Genomic DNA, 24,618 nt, shown 5'->3' on the forward strand with positions numbered 1-24,618 from the left:
GCAAAGTAGTTAAGTGACTTACAGAAGGACACATAGCTCCTAGGTACAGGAGTTCAGATTTCAAACCAGTTCTGTTTTGATAGAATGGGCATAATAGTAATGACAGCAGTAATAGCAGTAAGAATATCTGACAGTGTATTTAGGGAGGTGTTTATTAAATGAGGCAATGTATGTAAGGTCTTAGAAAATTCCAGGTTCCCCTCTGAGCCCTAGGCTCTGCTACACAGCCCTATCAAGAGCCAAGTATTTGTCTTGAGGACTATGCACGGCAGAGTGATCACATGAGCCAGTGGCTGGTGGTTTCCCACTAGCGGAGCACAGAGAACAGGGCTGAATACATTCTAGAGGCTAAGCAGTGCTCCCTCTGCAGACCCAAGAGATGGTGCACTGAAGAGGTTGCCCTTGCTTCCTGGGAGACTGAGCTATGTCTCGCATGCAACTTCCTTTGTGTCTCCAGAGGACGGCCCCATCGAATCAGGCTTTGTGCCCAGGCCAGGGGTGGGAAAATCCTCCATCCAGTGCCTGTTCCCTCAGGGGTCCTTGTGGGCTCAAGCAACTTTTAAAAGATTAATTTTAATTTAATCATTCTGAAAGTTCTAATATGAATGAATAACTAAATTGGCACCCATATTTTATATATTATTTAGAGGTTAGACTTTTTAAAAATAGTTCTTGTCATTGTGTAGCAGAGATGCATGGACAGAAACCACTTCTGTGACTGACATTTCTGTGACACAAGAGAAAATATAAAAGACTTTTCAGCTAAGTGAGCTAGGGCTTCCCTGTCGGGAAGAGTTCTCAGTGAGAAGCTGCTGCTTTCATCAATTTCTCGAGTGGGGAGATTGAGGCGTGGGTTGAGTCAGAGCTTTTCCAAGGGATTGCAAGATTTTGTAGAGACTTGTAAGACTTTTGTAGCCCTTTTGCCATTGCCCATCCCTTCTGCCACCACAGTCTAGCAAAGGAAGAAGAGACAGCTGGGAACGCGTGGCCGAGGCTGCAGAGGCAAAAGTGACAAAGTCAGGGCCTTGGTGCCCAGCCTGAGTCCACAGGCACTAACTCCTGCTACCTGCCACGCTTCTAGCCCGTCTCCACCTTGACCTCCAAACTGGCCTCCAATAGCGTGTCCCCTGCAGGAGCCACTCCTATCCTCTTGAGGAGCAGCACTTCTACTGGACTTCTCAGTACTCATCCATTTATTATTCAAAAAACATTTCTTAACCTCTTTGTTGCTCAGATGTGGCCCTCTCTCTCTCTCTCTAAGCCCACACAGCAGGTGAACTCACTGCCCTCCCCCTTACGTGGGACATGACTCCCAGGGATATGGATCTCCCTGGCAACATGGGACATGACTCCCAGGGATGAGCCTGGACACGGCATCGTGGCCTTGAGAAAATCTTGACCAAAAGAGGGAAGCAAAAGAAACAAAATAAAGTTTCAGTGGCTGAGAGATTTCAAATGGAGTTGAGGAGTCACTCTGAGATTATTCTTATGCGCTATATAGATATCCCTTTTTAGTTTTCAGTGTATTGGAATAGCTAGAAGGAAATACCTGAAACCGTCGAACTGCAGCCAGTAGCCTCAATTCTTGAAGGCGACTGTATAACTATGTAGCTTACAGGGTGCGACTGTGTGATTGTGAAAACCTGGTAGCTCACACTCCCTTTATCCAGTGTATGGACAGATGAGTAGAAAAATGGGGACAAAAACTAAATGAAAAATAGGGTACGATGGGGGGATGGAATGTTTTAGGTGTTCTTTTTTACTTTTGTTTTTATTTCTTTTGGAATAAGGAAAATGTTCAAAAATTGATTCCGGTCAATTATGTAGAAGAGGTAGCTAGGCTCCATATGTTTCCCCAGGGTATCGAAGAACACATATCCATCAAAATTACCCCATAATGTTAAGATTTGATCATAATTTATTCTTGGACAGGGAGAGAGTCTTTACAGTAATTGGAGCATGACTATTTTCATGGACTGTGCCAGTTCGCACAAATGCTTTGGGGCCCTGGAAGTGCCCTAATAAGTGACATGGTCGGTTGTGACATAAGGGAGTGGTGGGGTCTGTGGAACTGAGAGCACATGCTCTGCCAAAAAGTGTTCATACACACACATGCATAGTCATGCACCTCTCAAACATCAGTGTGTCTGTAGACAATAAACCTGAGAACATCACAGACAGTGATAAAAATACAGCTGTGTTCATACCATCTTTGCCTGGGAATTTTGAAGGATGTGAAGAATTAGAAGATTCTACACCTGAGAGTGCAAAGCAAATGTCTCGTCATCTCACTGCCTTGACTGCCTTCCTCGGTCACCTATGGCTGCATGGTTGCACGTGGTCTAGGGGTCACATTTGGAATTAGCATAAAACTCACATTGATCATGGCCAGCCACTGTGCTGTGCATTCCACGTGTACATTTGTAATCTCTCAGGCCTCCAAGGGAAGTAGCATTATCAGTTATCTAAAAAACAAAACAAAACAAAACAAAAATTGATTTCTGTTGATGAAAGCACAACTATATGAATAACTGATTGTACACTGTAGATGATTATAGGGTATGTGAATATACCTCAATAAAACTGTATTAAAAAAAAAAAACAGAAAAAAAAAACAAAAAATGTTTCTTAGCTCGATTTCATGTGCCAGGCATTATGATGGGCAATTGGGATAGAAAAGGATGATTAAGGATGTCCTGGACCTCAAGTGGGTTACAGTCTATTTGGAGAAACAGGGAAAAAGAGTATTATTGTACAGAGTAGTAAGTGCTTTGATGATGATGAGCACAGAGTTTGATGGGAACACAAAAGAAGCATCTCCCCTCTCCAGGGGATGGTGGTAGAAGTGGGGAGGTTTCTTGAAAAAGATGAAGGCTCAGCTGAGTTTTGAAGGATGCTATCCAGGAAAAGAGGAAGGGTTCTCTTGGCTTAGGGAATGGCATGTGCAAAGGCCTGGGGTCCAGAGAGGCCCAGGGACCTGAATGGAGTTCATTATGGCTGGAATGTAGAGGTGGAAAAGTTGGGGGAAAGGGTTATAGATAGTGGTCGGGTAACAGGTAAATCATGAAGGTCATTGACTAAGATTTACTTTGGATTTTAACTTCGTCTCACAATAGAGAAGAGCTATAAAGTATGGAAGTGAAATTATCATGTTTGTATTCTAGGATCATCTTTTTTGGCTGCAATGTAGAGAATGGGTTGGGGTGGTAAGCAAAGGAGCAAAAATAGATGCAAAGGAGCCAGCAGAAAACCACTAGACATGAGATGAGGCCAGAAGTGAGGGGGAACTGTGGAGATGGGGAAGAGTAGAGATTTGAGAGACCTTGAGAGAATTGCATTGATGAGATAATGGGATGGGGGGAGGGAAGAGCAGGACCCAAGGTCTTTGTGTGGGTCACTGGGTTATTGGAGGACAGGAAACATGACAGGGATAACTGGTACAGGGATGGTGATGTAAATCCTCCCAGGGAAGTCACTGCAAGTGCAGCAGCTGTGCTCGGGCCTGAGCTTGGCCAGAGAGGACAGAGGGCTGGGTCATGACCTGAGGTCAGAGGCTTGCAGGGCTCAGACCCGGCACCACTTGGGTGGAATGCAGTTCAACAGGATTCGCTTCAACTGGGGCCATGCTAAGTATGAGAGGCCTGTGGGCCTTCCAAGTGAATGTTCAGAAGGCAGTTGGATGTAAACAGTTGGAGTTCAGGTGAAAGATTTGGCAGTGATTTTCATAAGATGGTAATTCAAGTCCTGGGAGTGAAGGATCTCCTAGGAAGAGAGTGTAGCCAGAGAAAGAAGTGCAGGGGGCCCAGGATAGAACTCTAGGGGAACATCACTGTTTAAGGGACAGGTAGCCCACAAAGCAGGCCAAGGAGAAAGAGTAAGAGAGTTAAGAAGAGGACAAGAAGTGTGTCCTGGAAGACATAGGAAGTGATTTCAGCAAATTTTGGAATGGCCAATAGAGCCTAATGCCACTGTGAAGTCAAGATAAGACCTGAAAAGCACCTATTGTTTTAAGCAATAGAACTGAAGGTGTCAGTGACACAAACAGTTTTATGAAGGGATGGGGGAAGCCAGATTTCAGTGGATTGTGGAGGTATTGGGTATGGAGATGAGGATGCTACCATGAATTTAAATACACACACTGTCTATATTTTTACCTTATGTACAAGGGGCTTAGGTCATCAACTCAGATCATCAGTTTGTCATCACTATTGTCCAGGCAAGGCCCCTCTCCTGGTTGGTTGGTTGATTGATTTCCTTTTATCCCCATTTTCCTTTTCCGTTCCCCTCCCTCCACCGAGAGGCCACCATTTTTGTGTTTAAGGGTTTTCCTTTTGTTTGATGGTGTGCTTATAAAATGCAAATTGTTTTATATACATGTATTATGTAAATGGTATGTCAAAGATCCTATTCTGTTTGTTTATTTTATCCAGCACTATTTTTTTAAGATCTTGTAATGCTGCCATGTGTACTCCATGTGTGTACATCCACCACATTTTACCTGTCCTTCCCCACTTATGGACACACAGGTTAATTCTACCTCCCTGCCACTGCAACCAAACTGCAATAAACATCCTTGTGTTTGCCCCCTTATAGACCTGTGTGAGCATTTCTTTGGTGTTTTTACCCAGGAGTGGAGATACAGATGCTCAATTTGCCTGTGTACTGGCAGACTGCCCTCTGGAATGACTGGACCTGTCCATCACTACCGCCCAGCAGGGCACTAGGGTTTCCACATTGCACATCACTATCTTGTAATCCCCATCATTGCCTTTATCTAGCTGGCTGACTTTTGCCCGTGGCGTATCCTTGTTTTAGTCTGCATTTCTCAGGTAATTAATGAGTTTGAGTGTCTCGTCATAGGGTTTTAGCCTTTTAGGCTTCCTCTTCTGTGAATTGCCTATTCAAATCTGTTCCAGTTTGCTAGAGCTGCCATTATGCAAAATACTGGAAATGGATTGGCTTTTATAAAGGGAGCTTTATATGGTTACAAAGTTACAGTCCTAAGGCCATAAAATTGTCCAAACTAAGGCATCAACCATAGGGTACCTTCACTGAAGAATGGCTGATGGCGTCTGGAACAACTCTGTTGGCTGGGAAGGCATGTAGCTGGTGTCTTCTTCCTTTTCTCCCAGGTTGTGTTTCAAAATGGCATTCTCCAAGATGTCTCTGGGCTTGTCTCTCTTAGCTTCTCCTGAGCAAACTCTGGGCTGGTGTCTTCAAACATCTCTAAGCATCAGTTAAGCGTCTCTCCAAAAGTCTCTCTCAGCTGCAGCACTGAGCTCCTTCTGTCTGTGAGCTCTTATAGGACCCCAGTGATTTAATTAAGACCCACACTGAATGGGCAGGGTAACACCTCCATGGAAATAATCTAATCAAAGGTATTACCTACGATTGGGTGAATCACATCTCCATGGAAACAATCAAAAGTTTCCACCCAAACAGATTGGGTTAAAAGATCATCATTCTTTTTTGGGGGGTGTTCTAGTTTGGTAATGCTGCAGAATGCAAAACACCAGAGATGGACAGGCTTTTATAAAACGGGGGTTTATTTCACTACACAGTTACAGTCTTAAGGCCACAAAGCATCCAAGGTAACACCTCAGCAATCGGGTACCTTCACCGGAGGACGACCAGTGGTGTCCGGAAAACCTCTGTTAGCTAGGAAGGCAGCTGGCGTCTGCTCCAAAGCTCCGGCCTCAAATCGGCTTTCTCCCAGGACGTTCCTTTCTAGCAAGCTTGCTTCTCTTCAAAACATCACTCCCAGCTGCACTCTCTTTTCTCTCTTTGAGTCAGCTCATTTATATAGCTCCACCAATCAAGGCCCACCCCAAATGGGTGGGGCCACACCTCCATGGGAACATCTCCATCAAAATTATCTCCCACAGCTGGGTGGGGCACACTCCAAGCAAATCCAACCAGCACCAAAAACTTCTGCCCCACACAAGACCACAAAGATAATGGCATTTGGGGGACACAATACACTCAAACCGGCACATTCCACCCCCTGGAACCCAAAATGACATTTTCTTTCCATATACAAAATACATTCATTCCATCACAATACCACAAAAACTCAAATCATTTCAGTAACAAAAGTTAAGTACAAAATCCCATCAAAATCAATTTAGGCGTGGTCAGTCCTAAGGCATAATTCCCCTCTAGCTGTGGATTTGTGAACTTAGAACAAGTTATATGCTTCCAATATACAAAGGAGGGACATTCATAGGATAAACATTTCCATTGCCATAAGGAGAAGCAGTAAGGAAAACAGGGTTAACAGGAGCAAAACAGTTCCTAAAACCCACAGGACAAAGTCCATTAGATTTCAAAGTCTGAGAGTCATTTACAGAACAATGTTGCATCCTTGGGGCTTGAGAGAGCGGGAGTCTAACCCTTCCTAAGGGCCTTTTCGGCAGCCCTTTCCCCTCCAAACGCTTGGGTGAGTGCTCCAACACTTCCACACATTGGGGAGACCACCTTCTCGGCTCCACCCTCCTCAAATCTCAGGGCAGCTCCCGGATTCCCTTCCATCTCTGGGGCACACGCTCAACCCCTTCAGAACAGTGTGGTGGCAGCCAGGCTCTCCTCAATTCCCTGGAAATGTGCTCCACCCTCTTTAGGACCTGAGGTGGCAAAACTCTTCCAGAGCATCGAGGCGGAAAGCCCGCCCTCGACCTCCAGGGCAAACTCACCCTTTCCATGCATGTGGGCTGCTCTGCTCTCCCAGCCCGAGACCTCCTGACTCCAGACCTCAACCTCCATGGCTCTGTCTTTGAAGAGATTTTTCCTTTAATTTTTTCCTTGTCTGTCTCCTCCAGTCCAGACCGGCAATGGCTCCATCTATAAAGATCTCGCAAAAATTCTGTTGGCTTTGCATGAAGCATGCAGGGGTCAAAGCCATCAGACAATAGGACTTTCCACAAATCCTTTCTGCTTAACTCCTTTTCCAATCTTGGCTTGTACTGAAATGGCGGCTGGGTTCCATGTTTAGTTACATCCTCATGTTGGGCTGTAGCTTCTGGGATTCCACCCCCTGGAAGCCTGTAATTTTCCAAGCCATCAACTTCTGGTTTCTTTGAACCCAAGAGTTTAGTTCTAAGTTTATCTCTCTCTGCTCGCATTTTACTATAAGCTGCAAGGAGAAGCCAGGATATGTCCTCCACACGTAGTCTGGAGATCTTCTCAGCTAAGTATTCCAGGTTGTTGCTTCCAGATTCTTCCTTCCATCTGACACCAGGACTCAATTTTGCCAAATTCTCTGCCACTTTAAAACAAGGATCGCCTTTCTTCCAGTTTACGACACATTCATCATTTCTGTTCACGTCCTCATCAGAAGTATCTTTAGAGTCCACATTTCCACAAACAGTCTCTTTAAAGCAGTTTTGTCCTTTTCTATCAAGCTCCTCACAATTCTTCCAGAGTCTTCCCCTTATCCACTTAAAAAGCCATTCTAACATGTTTGGTATTTGCAGACTCAGCAGCAAAAGCACCCCACTCCTGGTACCAAAATCTGTTCTAGTTTGGTAATGCCGCAGAATGCAAAACACCAGAGATGGACAGGCTTTTATAAAACGGGGGTTTATTTCACTACACAGTTACAGTCTTAAGGCCACAAAGCATCCAAGGTAACACCTCAGCAATCGGGTACCTTCACCGGAGGACGACCAGTGGTGTCCGGAAAACCTCTGTTAGCTAGGAAGGCAGCTGGCGTCTGCTCCAAAGCTCTGGCCTCAAATCGGCTTTCTCCCAGGACGTTCCTTTCTAGCAAGCTTGCTTCTCTTCAAAACATCACTCCCAGCTGCACTCTCTTTTCTCTCTTTGAGTCAGCTCATTTATATAGCTCCACCAATCAAGGCCCACCCCGAATGGGTGGGGCCACACCTCCATGGGAACATCTCCATCAAAATTATCTCCCACAGCTGGGTGGGGCACACTCCAAGCAAATCCAACCAGCACCAAAAACTTCTGCCCCACACAAGACCACAAAGATAATGGCATTTGGGGGACACAATACACTCAAACTGGCACAGGGGGATATAATATATCCAAACTGGCACAATAACTGACAAATTTGTCAAGAAGTTTGGCCTTGAAAGGGAGGAGAGAGGGTGACAAGAAAGAGTTTATTTTATTTGAGATGGGGAAAACTTGAGCATGTTAAAATGAAGATGGGAGGGAGAAAGTTAAAAGTTCATCTTCCTCCCAGGATTTGAGGGATGGGCAGAAGGAAGGATGGTGAGGTCTGGGCCTCCCCTGGCAATGGCAGTGAGACTGAGGGAAGGAGGGGGATTAAGGGGGAAGAGTGTGTGCCAAGTCATCACTGGCTATCCCTGGGGCCCCTCTTGACTCTCCCCTCCACTTGGGCAGAGAGACAGCGGAGGGTCTCTGGGGCTGGAGAGGAGAAAGTTGACCTCACTCAGATTCTCAGAAAATGTTCTCTCTTTATATATTGTGTTTCTAAATGACTGAAAATTGTATTTGTTATAAATTGTGGGGGAGGGGAGAGATGTAGCATGTAGGGTTGTAGCAACACATGCCACAATGGTGGGGGGCATGTGGGCCCTCCTGATTGGAGTAGAGTTAGCATAAGGAAGAGTGTGAGCTCAGCACTGAATGGTGTAGAACTTCGAATTCCAGACTGTGGCAATAGAAAGAGCTTGACCACTTTTGGAGTAGGGGTATGCCATTATGAGAAGGGTCATGCAGGAAAGCCTGAAGAGGCTGAACACACATACAGACAGACCATTACCCAAGTCCAAGTGGGATGTGGAAGGAGGGCCTGAAGAGACGTGGAAGCTTTGGAGCATAAAGGAATGACAAATGAAAGAGGCATTACCGAGGCATAATCGACTTGCCTTGGTGATTACATTTAAGTGGAAAAAATAAGTGAATGAGTGCATGGATTGAGGGAGATGGGTGATAGTGGGGTTCAAAGAGGCTCCAAGGCTTGAACTTAGGTCTCCAGGAGAATGATAATATTTATTGAGCACCTACTATGTCCTAGGCACAAGACTAGGCACTGGAATACAATGATGAGTAAGACGGGCATGGCTGCTGCCTGCAAGGAACTTACAGACAGGTAGAGAGAGGCCCCCTCGCCCCCCAAAAAAACAACAAACCCGATGTATGTATAATTACAATTACCATAAAATTATAAATAGGCTAAGTGCTATAAATTAGCAAGTGCTGAGACTGAGGATAACAAAGGCTGGGAGAATCCGCCTTAAAAAGGGTGGTCAGGATGGGCTTATGAGACCTGGGAAATGAGAAGGAGCCAGACATGCCAAGGTCTTCCAGGAAGTGTCCCAGGCAGAGGGCACAGCGTGCATAGGAACCTGAGCTGAGGAGGAAAAGGCAGGTTTGATGAACTTGAAAGAAGGCTTGCAGATTGCAGGTAGTGAGTGAGAGGAGATAAATCTGGAGAGTTTGGAGAGCAGCAGAACCCAGACCATGCAGGACATTAGGGCCACAGTAATAGAAAGACTTTTATTCTAAGTTTCGATTGTGCATAGGGGATATGGCTGTTTTTTTATAAAATTAATTTAATTTATTATTAAATTTAAATTTTCTAAGGTTTGCTATACAGATTTTCAAATATATACAAATGTGGGGAGAATAAGATCATGAACCCCCCATATGTGGATCACCCCAAATCAGTAGTTACTAGGGGGTTCCCACTTGCTTCATCTGCTCTATATTTCGCTGGCGACTCTGAACATATTTAAGCAAATCCCCGACATCATGTCATTCACCCCCTACATTCTTCAGAATCTCTAAAAAATATGTTCCTTTTCTTATACAACCACAATGTAATTATCACCTTTAGCACAACTGACTATAATTCCTGGTTATCATCTAATTTTGAGTCTATAATTCATATATCCTGATTGTCTCAACAATGTGTTTTTGCAGTTGTTTATTTGATTCAGGATCTAAACAAGGTACACATTACATTTGGTTATTATGTCTCCTAAGTCTCTTTTAATCTACAACAGTCCACCCTCTCGGCCTCTTTTTGTTTGTTTGTTTTAATGCCATTAACTTTTTTTTTATTAATCGTATTTTTTATTGTAGAATATAACATATATACATAAAAGCATTAACTTTCTTAGTGCAATTTAACAAGTAGTTGGAGAGCAAATTTCAAAGAATGTTATCGGTTACAGTTCCACAGTCTCAGTTATTTCCTTATTGTGAAATATAACATACATGCAAAAAGGTAATATCTTTCAAAGTATGCTTTAACAAGTAGGTATATAGGAAATTTCCAAAAATGTTATGAGTTATAGTACCATAGTTTTAGTTATTTCCTTTTTATGAAGTATAATATATATACAAAAAGGTGAAAACTTTCAAATTACAATTTGACAAGTAGCTACAGAACAGATTTCAAAGAGTGCTTTGTGTTACTGTTCCACCTTTTCAATTCTTTCCTTCTACCTATTCTAATACCCTAGCAACTAAGAAGAAGAAAATTCTATAGATATTCAGTATTCATAATCCTCTGTTAAATGCCATCTTTTCTGTTGCAACCCCTTCCTCTAGTCACCCCTTGTAAGCTACATTGTTATAACAATTGTCTTCAAGAGTCAAGGCTACTGGGTTGCAGTTTAGTAGTTTCAGGGTGTTTACTTCTAGCTATTCCAATACATTAAAACCTAAAAAGTGTTATCTATATAGTGCATAAGAATGTCCACCAGAGTGACCTCTCGACTCCATTTGAAATCTCTCAGCTACCAAAGCTTCACTTCGTTTCATCTCGCATCCCTCTTTTGGTCAAGAAGATGTTCCCAATCCCATGATGCTGGGTCTAGATTCATCCCCGGGAGTCATATCCCATGTTGCCAGGGAGATTTATACCCCTGGGAGTCAGGTCCCATGTAGGGGAATGCCATTAACTTTTGAAGACACTGAGGCAGTTGTCTGGGTTGGTCTCTTTGCTTCCTCATGTTGTCATTTAACACATCTCAATCTCCTATAACTCCTGTAAACTGGAAGTTAGCCCTAAAGACTAGATTGAGTTCAGTTTTTAGCAAGAACGTCATAGGTGGTGCCGTGTTCTCCATATTGCATCATTTCAGGAGGCACACAATGTCTGGTTATCCTGTTTCTTAGTGATGCTAAGATTCATCATGAATTGAGATCCCTCCCTTGTAAAGTTCCCAATCAACCTGTTATCTAATGGTTTTATATTTTGACAATCTTTTCCTAAATCCATTGTTTCATTAGAAATAGCATCTCCGTGATTGTTTTGAATCAGTTAGTTCAACCTGTGCACAACCACCTCTAATGTTCAGGCCTCATAACCTCCCCAGACAATTTTGATCAGAGAAGATAGAGGTCACTATGGAAAAGCCCTTATGGAAGAAGAGAATTTGGGCATTCTTTTCCATCTACTACATTGGATATTGCTTATCCTAGGAGAGAAGGTCAATGGCTGTCTTGAAAGTGAGTGAGTTGGGAGAGATGAGAAGAGGTAGGATTGGGTAGTAATAACTTTTTGTAAATGTAAATGTTGAGCCCAAGAATCACAATAGAAGATAATCTTTGAAATAGCAGGTATATTAAGAGTATTATCTCCCCTCTTTCCTTTAGTCATTCCCAGTGGACATTTGTCTCTGTGCAGGACGTGGGGTGCTGATGGAGGCTGTTATTAAGATAGAGGGCTGATGGGGCAATCCCTGAATCAGAGCTGAGCAGCACCTGTTCCCCAACCAAATCCCTTAAGACCTTTCAGAGCCACGATCCCACCCCACCCCCACCCACATTCCAGCAGCTGCAACATAACTGGAGCCAGTTTTTAGTAGGAGATTTTTTCCATGATGAGGGTGGACAGGCTGTGACTTGGCCTGAAGTTCCTGCCTGGTGATGGAAATGGGAGCAGAAGGGTCTGGGCAAGGCCTCACCGAACACCAGTGGACTAGGATGACCAGGATATCGCAGATGCACGGGGATCCTTGAGTGTGGCAACTACAGATAAAAATCTAAGAGCCCCAAACCATTCCCTAATGCTGACAGAGTAGAATCCAGGCCAGGTCAGGATGGGAATTGCACAGTGTAGAAAAGCAGAGTGTGCCATAGGGAGGGGAAGTGAGTTCATTCAGGCACTGTTGGTGGTGTCCACCTGGTGGCAGGGTTATCCACAGGTGGCATGTGTAACTGGGCCTCACCAGTACTGCATGGTCCTGACAGCCCTCCCCACCTGGTTCTCTGGTCAGGGGAACCATGTGCTTTGTCTTAGCCATATCGAGACTGAGCTGTAATTTCTAGGTACAGATGTCTGGTAGCCAGATGGAGGTGCCAGACTAGAGCTAGAGAGTGAGGAGGAATTTAGGGCTGAAGATAGATTTAGCGTAATCTGCACTGGGCATCACTTTGGTTCTCATTCTGTTTTAGTGAGTGCGGGTGTATATGTATATGTGTATTTATGTATTTGATTATTCTTTAAGGTGTCTGTGAATATGCAATAAGATTATGATCACAGGGAGTGAGAGATGTTCCCCTTTTATTAAATACATTGGCAGAGAAGTTATCAGGGGAGCTTCAGGAGTTACTCTCCCGACCTGGACTGCCATAATGCCAAAATATGTTAAAAGGAGGTTTGGGGTAGCATAAAAGGGTAGTACAAAATAGAAAACAGGTGAGGGCTCAAACCTTATAGCTAGAGAGGAAATAAAAATGTAGTGGGTCTGAGTTCTCTGTTTAAGGAAGACAGTGTCCAAGACACTGCAACAGCCTATACCTGTGGTCCTACTAAGGAAAAGGATAGCATCACCCTTTATTTTTCCCCACTTCCCACTTCTGAAGTAGATCTCTGTGCTTTGCTGCTTCTTCACATTTGGGTGGTCTGGGGAAGAGGATGCTGTTTTCTAGTTTAGATGGGTGTGGGGCAGAAGGAAAGAGTATCCTCTTCTGCTTGGGCCAGCTCTTCCTCACCCACCATGGCACCATGGGGAGGAAGTGTGTGGGGAGGGCTGGTGGGAGTCCTAGCTAGGGCTCCAGCAGTGCCCTGTAGATAGGAGAGGAGCGGCTGCTGCCGCCACTTCCTCAGCCCCTAACTGCCACAGGGATTAACTGGACATAGCACATGAGATTGAAATTCCAAGGCTAATACCTGATCTCAGAAGCGGATGGGTTTCTGGGCACACAGATGAAGGGTGGAGCTGTGGGTTGCATCAGTGATATTGTGAAATCCATTTTCCAAGCCAGAGTTCCTTCTGAGAGTAAGTGTTCTGTGGGGTCAGATGAGCTTTTCAGTACTGAGCTATGGGCAAGTTTTCTAGGGACCCAATCTATTCAAAACATAACCGGGGCTCAGGGAGTGACCGGAGCTCTTTGGATGAGCGTGAGGGAGAAACTCAGACTCGTGGACTGGATATTTGGAGATGGGCCTGCCCAGCTGGTAGACAGGCAGGTGGATGGATGGTGAAGGTGAACTTTCCTGGGCACAGAGTCACCCAGAGGAGGGAAGACCCACCTCCACTTTGACAAGGGCCTGGTTGGTTAAGAGAAGAACTGCTTTGTAGCCCTGAGGGTGAATTGGGTGATAGGGAGATTAGAGCTTTGATGAGGGGGTGGACGAGAACTACTTCTTATGCCTTTTTCCCAGGATGGTTTTGCTGGCTGGGGAATGAGGCGGAAGTTTAGGGTCTTTTCTTAGCTGATGTACTTCCAGTCCTCCATGACCCGTGGAGCGTGACTCGAGAGCATGGATGACATATCTTTTAAATGTGACCAGATCATCCCATCACCAAGTTCTCTTCAGGTATCAACTAAATTATCATTTTCATGAGCCCCCCCTCCCCACCATGAGCCCCCAAAATATGCTATTCCTTTTAGTCATGGTGGTTTCTTCATAGCCAGGCCTTTGAAAGACCATTATGATAGTAATGGAAATAGAGATGGGTGACACTAGGAAAACAGTAGGGTAAATTTGGTATGAGGCATGTCTTTTTTTCTTTGAAATCATCATTTGTCATTCTTCTGTTTTCTTATTTTCTTCTCTTCTGCCTTTCATGCCTGATTCTCTAAGAGCTTCCTTGCTGCTGAGCACAAGGAAAGCCATCAGGGGCCCACTGGGGAGCAGGAGGAAGCAGCCCTCAATTTAGTTTCTGAATCTTCTCTCCTTGGTGTTTGTTTTCAGAGACAAGGGCCTTCTAAAAACACTAGAGTTGTGTATTTAGACACAGATGTGTGTCTTTCACGTTCCCGGCAGAGCCGCCTGGCTGCTGCGGTCTCTGAGCTGCGGTCGCGGGAGGGATGGCGTTTTTTAAGCGGGATGACCTGCTGTAGAGCCGCGGCTCGTCTGCACCCGGAGCCATCAATCTTGTCTTGAGCGCAGGGCCTGCCGGTCTGCCTGCCTCGGCTCGGGCAGACTTATTTACGGAGCCACGGCAAAGGTAACCTCACTCCCCTGGCCCCGCAGCCCGGGCCTCCCTCGGCCACTCTTAAAAATAGCCCAGGACTTGGAGGGAAAGCCAGGGTCCGGTTACCTCCCGCGTCTGGCAGCGTCGCCCTTCTCAGGGCAGGCTGCACAGGCTCTGCTGCCGCGGGAGGTGATCAGCCTGTCAATCTCTCCCGGAGTGAGTGGTAGTTCCCCTTAAGGGAAGGAGGGGAAAGGCATGGGTGGTGGGGAGTCCTTGCCAGCTACCTGTGCCCAGCCAGTGGAGGGAGAGCCTCAGCCCTAGAAGTAGCATGTCCATTTATGGAAGAGGACAGACTGTCCATATCCCCCTGAATGACAACCATCTTTGCAAAGCCCGGGCAGCTGGGGAATGCCCTCTGGCCCCATGAACCATATTTTCTCCACCTGCCTCCCTAAAATCTGTCTCTTCAAGGGCGACAGTTTGGCCTTTGGTCCCATTGGCAGTGATAATTCCCTAGATGTCTTTGGGAAGGCCTCATCCTGTATTAGACTTTGGTTTCCTCCCTTGTGCAAGTAAGGGTGGGGTGGGGTGTAATTCTGGCTCCTTTCTTACCTCAGAGAGATGTGGTGGGATTGATTAACCAGATGGGAGAAATTAGTCTAAAGTGCAATTGCTCTTGGATTGGTGAACTTGCTTCGTTTCTTCTTAAAGTACTTGTGTGCCCTGGTGCATGTGTGTCTATGGGGGGGAGGGTGCGTATGAATGTGTTGGAGTGCATGTGTGTGCAAGAATGTTGCATGTGAGTTGTGTGTGCACATAGAGGGGGCAGTTTACCTCACAGCTCACTAGTTGTCAAGACTTTTGCCAATTGTCTGCCTTGCAGCATCCCCACCCCCACTTTGCTCTTGCAGATGTGAGGGCTCTGGGCTCCCTGTTCTGTCTTACAGACTGTCTTGGAGTCCTTGAAGCTCCCCAGAGGTGGCTCAGTGGTAGGTACAGAGAGTGATATTAAAGCTTAAAAAAAGCTCATCATTTTCCAAAGGCCCAAAGCATACAAGGCCCTCCCCTGGCCTCTTCAACCTCCTGCCAACCTTTACTCCCCTGACTCCACCACACCCTCCAGTCACCTTGTTCTTCTTAAGGTTGCTGGATCTCATCATATTCTTTCTCAGCTTCAGAACTTTGCACCTACTTTTTATTCCCTTTCTTTGAACTCTTGTCCCTTTGCATCTGTCCCTTCACAGGGTGCTTCCAATCTTCCTTCATCTATCAGCTTAAACATCTCTTCCCCTGACACCCTAGCCCCATCTTAGCTTGCTCTTTCCTAGTGGTGGCATATATCACCCCTTATCATAATGCTTGTTAAATTGTCTGTCTCTCCTGCCAGAATATAAGCTCCATGAGGACAGGAGGGCCCTTCCTATCTTACTTATAATTTCCTAGGACAGTGCCAGCCAGTTGGAGCTTGATACATATTTGAATTAATCATGAATGAATGAATGAATGAATGAATGAGCAAAAGTGATAAATGACTGCCTGAGTACAGAGCCTGAGCTCCTGAAGTCTGTGTCATTGCATAGATACCTGACACATAGCTCCATTGTCTGTGGGATGCCCTTACCCCACCCCCTCAGCAGTAGCATGTTGGTGGCCTGGATGAGACAACTGGCCACTTTGGACTCCTCTGTCTGTCCTGGGAGTCAATGGGAGACCTTGTCTGAGCACCTCGCTGCACTTCAGAAAAAAACAAAGACAAGACCTTGGCTTTCTGAATATTTGCTGCCGGGAAAGGACTCAGAGGGTTCTTGGGCAACCTCTGTGAGGAGTGAATTTCCCGGGGTGCAGCTGCTGGGGGCTGGTAGCATCGGTGGCAGCTTTAAGCTCACATGCATCTCTCTCCTCTGATTCATGTTGGAGTCGTGCTCAGCTGACTTCCAGCTTCTCCCCTCTCCTTACTTTCCCCTCGTCCCCCCACCCACCCCCATAGGGAGGGTCCTGGCTCCAGTCCCTCCCACCACAGCTCCCACTGGCCTCGGGCTCCCAGGGGAGCTGCCCCTCTCGGAGCTCCCGCTGGCGGGTTTGGAAGAAGCAACTGATGTCTCCACCTGCTGGCTGTCCTGACCCTTGCTGCCTTCAGCTCTCCGTCCCCGCCGCCACCGCCGCTGTACTATTGCTGCTGCTACTGCAGCAATATTTTATGACAAACGACCCTGAGACCCCGGGTAGGAAGCATGCCCAGGCAGACGACACGGTGTGCTGCTCCTGGCAGGCTCTGCTTCTGTCAGACGCACCCAATAAGTTTCCCCTGAGACAAAGTCCGAGGGGCTGGGGAGCTAACCCTCTGCCTGTGTTGCTGTCCCCCCCCCCGCCAGGGACCCTTCCATAAGGAGTGAGGCAAGCAGAGCTGCCGAGAGCCTGCTGACATGACATCGGCCACGGAGTTTGAAAACATGGGCACCCAGCCACCGTACAGCCGGAGCAATGCCCGCTGGGAGGCCCTGGACGACGAGCTGGATAATGACAACAGCTCAGCCAGGCTCTTTGAGAGGTCTCGGATCAAGGCCTTGGCAGGTACCGCTTGGGGGCCGAGGACAGGGCATGGGGGCTAGGGGAGCCTTTCTTGCAGTCCCAGCAAGGTTTGCCCCCCAACAGGGGAACCTGTGTGTGCTGGGATGAGCCTGCAGGGCTGTGGTGCAGGCACGTTTGTGTGGCTTCGAGAAGCCCGCCCCGTCGAGAGGGAGCCCAGGCTCAGGCAGCGTCTGCTCCCAGCCTCCCCCAGGACGGACCGAGGCTGGTGCCAGGTGGACCCTGCCCTCTGCCTCTGTCCCAACTGACCTGCGGCCCAAGTCAGGAGTAAGAGGAAGTCTGGACGAAGGAGAGCCTGAGGGGGCTGGGCAGCGGGTGGAGGTGTGTGGGGCCTCGTCGTGCACCCCGCTTTCTTGCCTGATCCTGGATAGAGGAGTTATAGTCATCTCCTCTGTGATCCCAAAAGAAAAGAGTGATTGATATGAAACTGAGAATAGATGACATCTTCCCCACACTTCCTCAGGAAGGAGGATTTTCTGGACTAAGCCTCTCATCCTTAAACTGGAATTAGATTTTACTTAGCAGGTTCATAGTGGATTTCAGGAAGTGTGTGTACGCGTGTGTGTGCATGCGCATGGGTAAGAGAGTGAGGGAGAGGGATAGAGGAATGGAAAGTGGGAGATATCTTATCTCCAGTAGAAATGCCTTCTCCTCCCCCTACTGGCTGAGATCTGATTCTGGAGCTATTTTTTCCCAGCTTCGGTGACCATTGCCTCCTTGAATAGCTACTTTCTTATCCTAACCGGGTCCTTGGCCTATAAAGAAAGTTTGAATTTTATCCACCAGTCACTGGCCCAAATCGAACGTGTTTCCCTCACTCATTGATTGTTCCATCTGGTAAGAGAGGCACAGCCTTTCCTGTAAGCACCCTCTGGAGTGACGCTCCCCCCACCCCCATCCCTAAGCGCTTATAGTAGTCCTTTTCTGTTCCCCTCTCACTTCCCCTCTCTCCACAGTGCTCCCAGGTGCCTTGGTCCCCTGCTCACCTTGAGGCATGAGTTGGGACCCGGGCCCCTCTGGGACCATCATGACCTTTCACCTTCAGTGTGTCTGGGCTCCGTCCCAGCTAATGCAATGTCTCACGTCCCTTGTCATGACAGGGAGTCCACTCGTGTCTGAGTCATCACACTTCGGGCCTTGCTCTTTATGGATAACTCGCTTGTCATTCCCTATTCTGCATATTCCTTCCTCAGTTTCTCTTGGAGGCAGATAATAGCACCAACCCCTTGCTACTGTTTATGTAATTTTAACCTCTTTAACCAAACTTGGAACCACTTGGCTTTATCAGTCCAGTTGTCCCTTCTTTATATCCCTATCTGTGCTGGCTGGATTTGGCTGCCGTGACCCTGGTGACACCAGTGGAGGGAGAGGTATACCATATTTCATAAGGTTTGCCAAAGGATGGAGTGAGGAATGGGACTGTCTTTTGTGCAAGGATGTGTCTCGCTACTTTTTAAGAAACTGAGGTAAATCCGATTTTAACAATTATTTGTTGTATTCCTACTGTGTGTAAAACTAAACCCCTGTGCTAGGCATAAAGGTGGAGAGGGGAGCCACAGAGATGAATTAAACCTAATATCTGTCTCTAAGGAGTTTAAAATCTATTAGGGAGAATGAACTATGTTTACAATTAATTAGCACAGGTAGAATTAGAGAAGGACTTAGGAAAGGCATAAATTAAATAGCAATGAGAGAGCAAAGGAGGTGGTGCAGGGAGGATCAGGGGATAGGGATTCAGAGAGAATCCCCTTGAGCTGGGGACTGAAGGATGCAGACAGTCTGACAGGCAGGGGGTTTCTCTGATCGGCCTGTAGAGTAGCCAGGTCTGGCGAGTAGCCTGAGAAATTGGTGGGGGTGGGTTAAAGATGCCAAGTGTAAGAGGGCATCTGCATGAGAATCTTCATGGTCAGTCCTAAACTGATCGGGAAAGAGCCTTCACCAACCCCGGCTGTGTCTTGCTGAGGTGTATTCAGCAAAAGTGTGCATCTTATCTACCAGAGAATCTGAATTTCCCCCAGGGAAAGGGGAAGCCACAGACTGTAGAGTTGCATGTCTGCGTCTTATTGATTCAGGATGTCTGGCCAGCAAGTCAACATGTAAGTTTGGGGTCTATTCAGGATTTTTAAAAACAAGCAAAAGCCCAAGCAGTTTAACTGACTTCCCTTTCCTGAGTGTCCACCCTGAGTAACCTATAGGGGAAACTAAAGCTCTGAGAAGAAACAAAGTAGAGTGGCCAGATGGACCCGTTCTGGTGGGGAGGTCAGGTAGGGGAGGGGAGTGTGTCCATATTCTCCAGTTTCAACTCTCTGACATTTTTCTCTTCAGTACCCTCCTTGGGGCTACTGGAAAGGTTCAGGCAGGGACCAGGCTTTCCAAAAAGGCTTTAGAGTAGTCACAGGCCCACCAAGGGTCACCCCAGGAAGCAGAGGCCACATTTGCTGACCATCATTTCAGCAGGTGCTACAGCCACTCCTCGTCCTCCATAAGAGTATCAGGGCAATGTAGTGTCGGCATGTGGTCTTACAAGACGGTGGTAATCTGCTTTGTAGTTATGTGTGGTAAGGTTGGGGAAATGGGCCTGGCATTTTCTTTCTGAAATTGGAGTTCCTGAGGCAAGAAAGAAAATGCCACAAGACCCGGATTTAAGTCCGGGTTCCATCTCTAACACCACTGCTAGTTGTTGTAAAGATCAGATCAGATAAGGTATGTGAAAGCGCTTTATTAGCAATAAAATGCTAGGTGAACGTTAGATATTATTACCTAGAAAATTGTCCTGTAAATACTTTCTGACCTTTATCTTCTCTCAACTTTGGACATTTGTCTTTAGTTCATTCATTGTTCCAGTTACCTTGAGCTGTTTCTTACTTCTTAACCCCTATCCCCCTTTTCCCTGGAAGGCCTAGGATGGAGGAAAAATCCGGGGACCAGGGAAATTAGGCTAATGCTTGTGCTTGGAGCACAAGCCCCTTCGCCCCAGACCTAAGGCCCGTGGCTGTGAGGCCCCATGCTGTGCACATCCACCTCTCCTAAGGCCACCCAGCCTGGGGTCCTGGCTGTGTCCCTGCCATCCAGCCAGGCAACCCGGGAGGCCTGAGAAACCAAAGGATCACGGGGCCTCCTTCGATGCTCATCCTGGCATGGCAGCTCCTCCAGGTCCTTTGCCTCCCCACTTAGAGGCCCATGGATAGAAAGCCTGCATTTGGTTGACTCAACCTGATCTTTTCTTAAGTCAACTTCTTCTCAGCTCAAAAGAAACACCCTTATTCTGCTTTTCATACCATTCCCAGCTCCTCCTCCTGCCCAAATAAGCATGCCATCTGGTGATGCTGCCTGGAAACTGCCATGTTGGTATACAAATACCCGACCTCTCTTCAGAATGAATGACTTTAGATTTGAAGCTGTGAATTAGCCCGACTACAGGGAAGGAAGGAAAGGGAGCGAGGGATTAAGAAAATGCTGCAGAAGCCTCCTTTGGGGGTGGGTCTGACCTTGGCAGTGCCAAGGGGAGCGTTGGGAGCCTAGCAGGAATGTTTGCCCCGCAGATGGCTGGGTGGATTTTAGTTGCTTCATGTCAGCCTGTGAGCTGGCCGCACTGCATGAAGTTCAGCGGTGGGTCGCTCTGAAGCTTTTTCCTGAACATGAGATTGGGTCTTCTCTGCCTTGATGACTGCCTCTGGCACCTTGCTACTTTGGGGACCTGCTTTAAGGGATTAGAGAGAGGGGAGCTGTGAAAGGCCCAAAATTCCTGTTGCAATAGGAGGTCTCCCAGTGTCCCCTAGAGCCACCCTCATTGTCACTGACACCCCATTTCTCATCCTTCCCCTTTGCCTATGGGGAGCCATCCCGGCAAACATTTGTGGCCGTCTGGATGAGGAATGAAGCATTTCAGGCTGCAGAGAATTTGCCAGCCAGAATGCCCACCTTCTATGCTCTCTCTCTTCATCCATGGGAGGCCTCTGCCTCCCTGTGCACCTCTCCCCTTACCCCTGGTTATATCTCCAAGGACTCTAAGGGTAAGGATACCCCTTGGGGCAGATGTATCCCAGCTGGGAGAGGAGGGAGTTGAGAAATGCAACAGAAGGATGTGCCCCAAAGAGAAGCCCTATGCATTAGCCATCCTCTCCCTGTCTTCCCTCCTCCTTCCTCCTTCCCACTCCCCCTGCCTCACACAGGCCCGCAGCTCAGCCTCCCGCCTGCTGCATGATTTATAACTCGTCTGTGCACAGAGGCATCTGGAAGGTTGCAGGGTAGGGAACAGTCCAGAGCCTCCTGAGAAGGGCTCGTGAGAAAGAAGGGGCCTGACATGTTCTTTCTAAGTCTTTCTCCTATTCTTTGGCTCATCAGGCAATTAAGACATAGATAAACAAAGCCCCTCCTTTTAAAACAAAGCACAGAATTGTACAGCCCATTCTGGTTTTGCCTTTAAATTGTACTCCAAATAATGTTTCAAACTGTAGATGACCTTCCTTTCTACATTATCTCTTTGTAGCCTTCTTCCTGGAAGTAAGATGTGAGGCTGAGGGGTGAGGTTGGTTGGGGGAGATTCAAAGAACTCAACAGGGCTACAGAGGCACTGCAGGCTATGCCCCTGCACTGCTCTGAGGCACACAGTTGCTGCCACTTGGACCCTGAACATCTCCCAGACCCAACTGTGCCCAGGCCCCAAGGTTAAGTTCTGTGACCGGCAGATACTCCTTCAGAGCCTTGGGTCAGTGGTCCCAGGAGCTCCCCAGAGAGGAAGATGTGTAGCATGGGCTCCTCCTGGCTTTGCTGGTGAAAGGCTCCGAGAGTTTCCAGAAATACCCGTAGCCTCCCCTTTTGGCCCCTTTCCTCACCTGCACAGCAGTGATGCTGCTCCCAGGTTCCTAGTTGCCAAAGGGTGAATGATATCCTTTAGAGAGCAGGACTGCATCATGGTGGGTTGGGGTCGGCCACTTTTTGGCAGCCTGTTAAGTTGGCAGACTCCAATGCAGCTGCTGGAGACCAAGACATCACATGTGAAGGGTAAGATCCTCTCTCCTGCTACCTGTGAGAACAAAATAATCCCTGCAACACAATGTCATTAATGGGAAGGTCTGCACCCACCCCCATTTCAAAACATGAGATGGAGTTTTATATAGTGAGACTATATGTGTGTGTGTGTGTATATATATATGGAAAATATACTATTCCTAGAAATATCTATAATTATCATCACAAACATTTTAGTATACTGTCAGAGGAAAAAAATCATTGGATCAGCAGCTTTCTCTTGGAGGTCAGCCATGATGAGATTGCCTCCCCACCCCCACCCCCCACCCCAAGACGGGCCACTGCACAGATAAACCTGCCAGCCCTGCCCTCGTGTTTCCCCTGCCCGGGACTTAATAGCTACTTCCACTGTCCCCTCTCCCCTCTTGATAAAAGCTCTTCTTCCTCTTTGAGAACTCTTTGCAGAACCAAGAGCATTCTCCTTCCATGGATGACTGCCATCTATCATCGTGAAGATGCTTTATCAAATATTAATACACTGAGGTTAATAATAAGACTCTGTTCCCTCCACATGCAGTGCAGTTGGAGAGAGCCGTGTTAATAGCCTCCTCCATCTTTGGGACATTCCCATGGACTGCTGGCTTCGTTCCCAAGGGCAAGCAGTGACCCCAGGCCTTGGCCATGCTTTTGGCTCCTGAGTGCAGTCCCCACCCCACCTTTCATGAGCCCCTGCACGCTGTTTGGTTGACAAGGTGTCAAAGGTGTTGTTTTTAGAGTATCTGTAATAATTGTTCATTTTCCCTTTTAACTGTGTCATTGAAAAAGAATGACAGAGAGTCTGGGAACAGTTGAATCTCTGGGGACATTTTCCCTCCAAACCCTTCAGCCTCTAGACTCTGGAATAGACTAACCAGGGAATCTTACTTTATAGTCTAGTGAGAGAACAAGAGAGAGAGAGAGAGAGAGCGGTAGACCAAATAGTCACGCATTTGTCTTTATATATATTTACATATATGTGCCTAATGGCCATTAGGATAATGCTAGGAAGATTTACTTGGAACTCTAGCCTATAGCATGTAACGCCTATCCATCAGAAGGATGAGTAGGGGCTTGTTTGAGCCAAAGTATATGGGGAGTGGTGAGGAGATGGAGGAAAAGTAGATGGGAACCAAATCTCGGACAGGAAACAGTGGGAAATGCAAAAGGAGAGGGTGGCTGATGGCTTTAATGAGGGATTATTTCCAAAGAAGTGGCAGGATTGAAGGGGCAGAGGGAGGGATCTGGTCCTAGCGAGAGCCCTGACTGGAGCAAGGGAGCCCCAGGTGAGGAGCTGTGGGCTTGCTCCCAACCCATTAAAGTACTTTTAGCAGGGGGCGTGACATGGTTAGGTCCCGGTTTTTTAAGCTCACTCTGACTTCAGCATGGAGAATGGGGGGTGGCGTGGCTGTGCAGAAATCCGGGAAGGAGAAGATGGCAGCTTGGGCCAGTTTGGTGACCAGAGATGAGGAAAGTAGTCCATGCCACCAGTATCACTCTCTGTCCTCCTGCTGCTGTAACGGGCTTTCCCTCCGTGGGTGACCTTGGCCAAGTCACTTCCACTCCAGGCGTCAGAGTCCTCACTTGTTAAATTAGATGATGTCCAAGGCCCTTCCAGCTCTGACAGCCTGGGCAGCAGACGCCTGTGCAGCACATTGACAACACACCATTTTACCCTTAGCAGTGTGGCTTTGTTCCTGGCTTGGAGAAGGGAATCAATCTTTTTTAGCAAATCAGTGAGTTCTCCAGAAATTCTCTCTGTTCATTAAACGTATACCCTAGGTCTAGGCTGAGCCCGGGGCCATCTTGATTTCTGCTGCCTGGTGTTCTCAGTGACCTCTATGGAGTCCCCACCTGCATGTGTGATGCCATCCCTGATGTTTATACAGCTGCTTGGTGTTCCAGGTGCTTTTTATGTGAATTCTCTCACTGACCCTCTCAGCCACCTGTGAGGTAGGCAGGGCATTGATAGCTATTACCAGCCCCCTTTAAAGGTGAGGATGGTCACACGGCCAGGAAGTGTTCTGAAGTGACCAGGCCAGGACTGGAATCCCCGGGTTTTGGGCTACAGCACTCAGACCCTCTTGAATGTCCCTCAAAGCTGTCTCCTCATTTGCACACCACCCGAGACACTTCTTCCCATTTTTCCAGCCTCTTGAACCTCTTTGATCAAAACCTTCACATAATTTTACTTCTCTACTTATATCTTCCAACTACTACAGGATCAGCTGATTCTTATTCTATGGTGTTTTCCAAATCAGTCCCTGTCATTTCGTTTCCATAGTTAACCTATCAGTGGGGCCATGTCACCTCAAGCAGAGACTTCTGCAGCCACCACTGAGCTGGCTTCCCTGGCTCCAGTTTCACCTGTCCAATCCCATTTACACAGGGCCGGTAGAGTCATTGTCCTCCAACAAATGTTCAGTGAGGTGTTTCTTTACTTAAGTCCTCCAGGCTCTCTACCTGGAGTTTAAAGTTCAACTTGCCTAGACTGTCCTTCAGCTTCTTTACCCTCAGTAAGTTAACTCCTCTCCTCCCTACCCCCAACACACACACACATGCCAGTTTCCACCTGGGGGGCTTTGAACAAGACTTCCTCCTCACTTTCCATGCCATTCTAAAATCCTTATTATCTTCAGACCTCAGATCAGACGTATAT

At 47.1% G+C, this 24,618-nt stretch overlaps 1 protein-coding gene across 7 annotated transcripts in view; it reads left to right on the forward strand.

Moving 5' to 3' along the window:
* The window catches only part of SPTB (spectrin beta, erythrocytic), a 121,712-nt gene that overhangs the window by 38,222 nt on the left and 58,872 nt on the right, over positions 1 to 24,618 (forward strand). For all 7 annotated transcript variants that reach the window (XM_037832525.1, XM_037832524.1, XM_037832528.1 and 4 more), the window contains one exon: positions 16,739 to 16,937. In XM_037832525.1, the coding sequence (XP_037688453.1) occupies positions 16,790 to 16,937 (148 nt within the window). In that variant the 5' untranslated portion in view covers positions 16,739 to 16,789. The remainder of the gene's footprint in view (positions 1 to 16,738; positions 16,938 to 24,618) is intronic.

The sequence above is a fragment of the Choloepus didactylus genome, chromosome 4 (genome assembly GCF_015220235.1).
Source record: "Choloepus didactylus isolate mChoDid1 chromosome 4, mChoDid1.pri, whole genome shotgun sequence".
Lineage (NCBI taxonomy): Eukaryota > Metazoa > Chordata > Mammalia > Pilosa > Megalonychidae > Choloepus > Choloepus didactylus.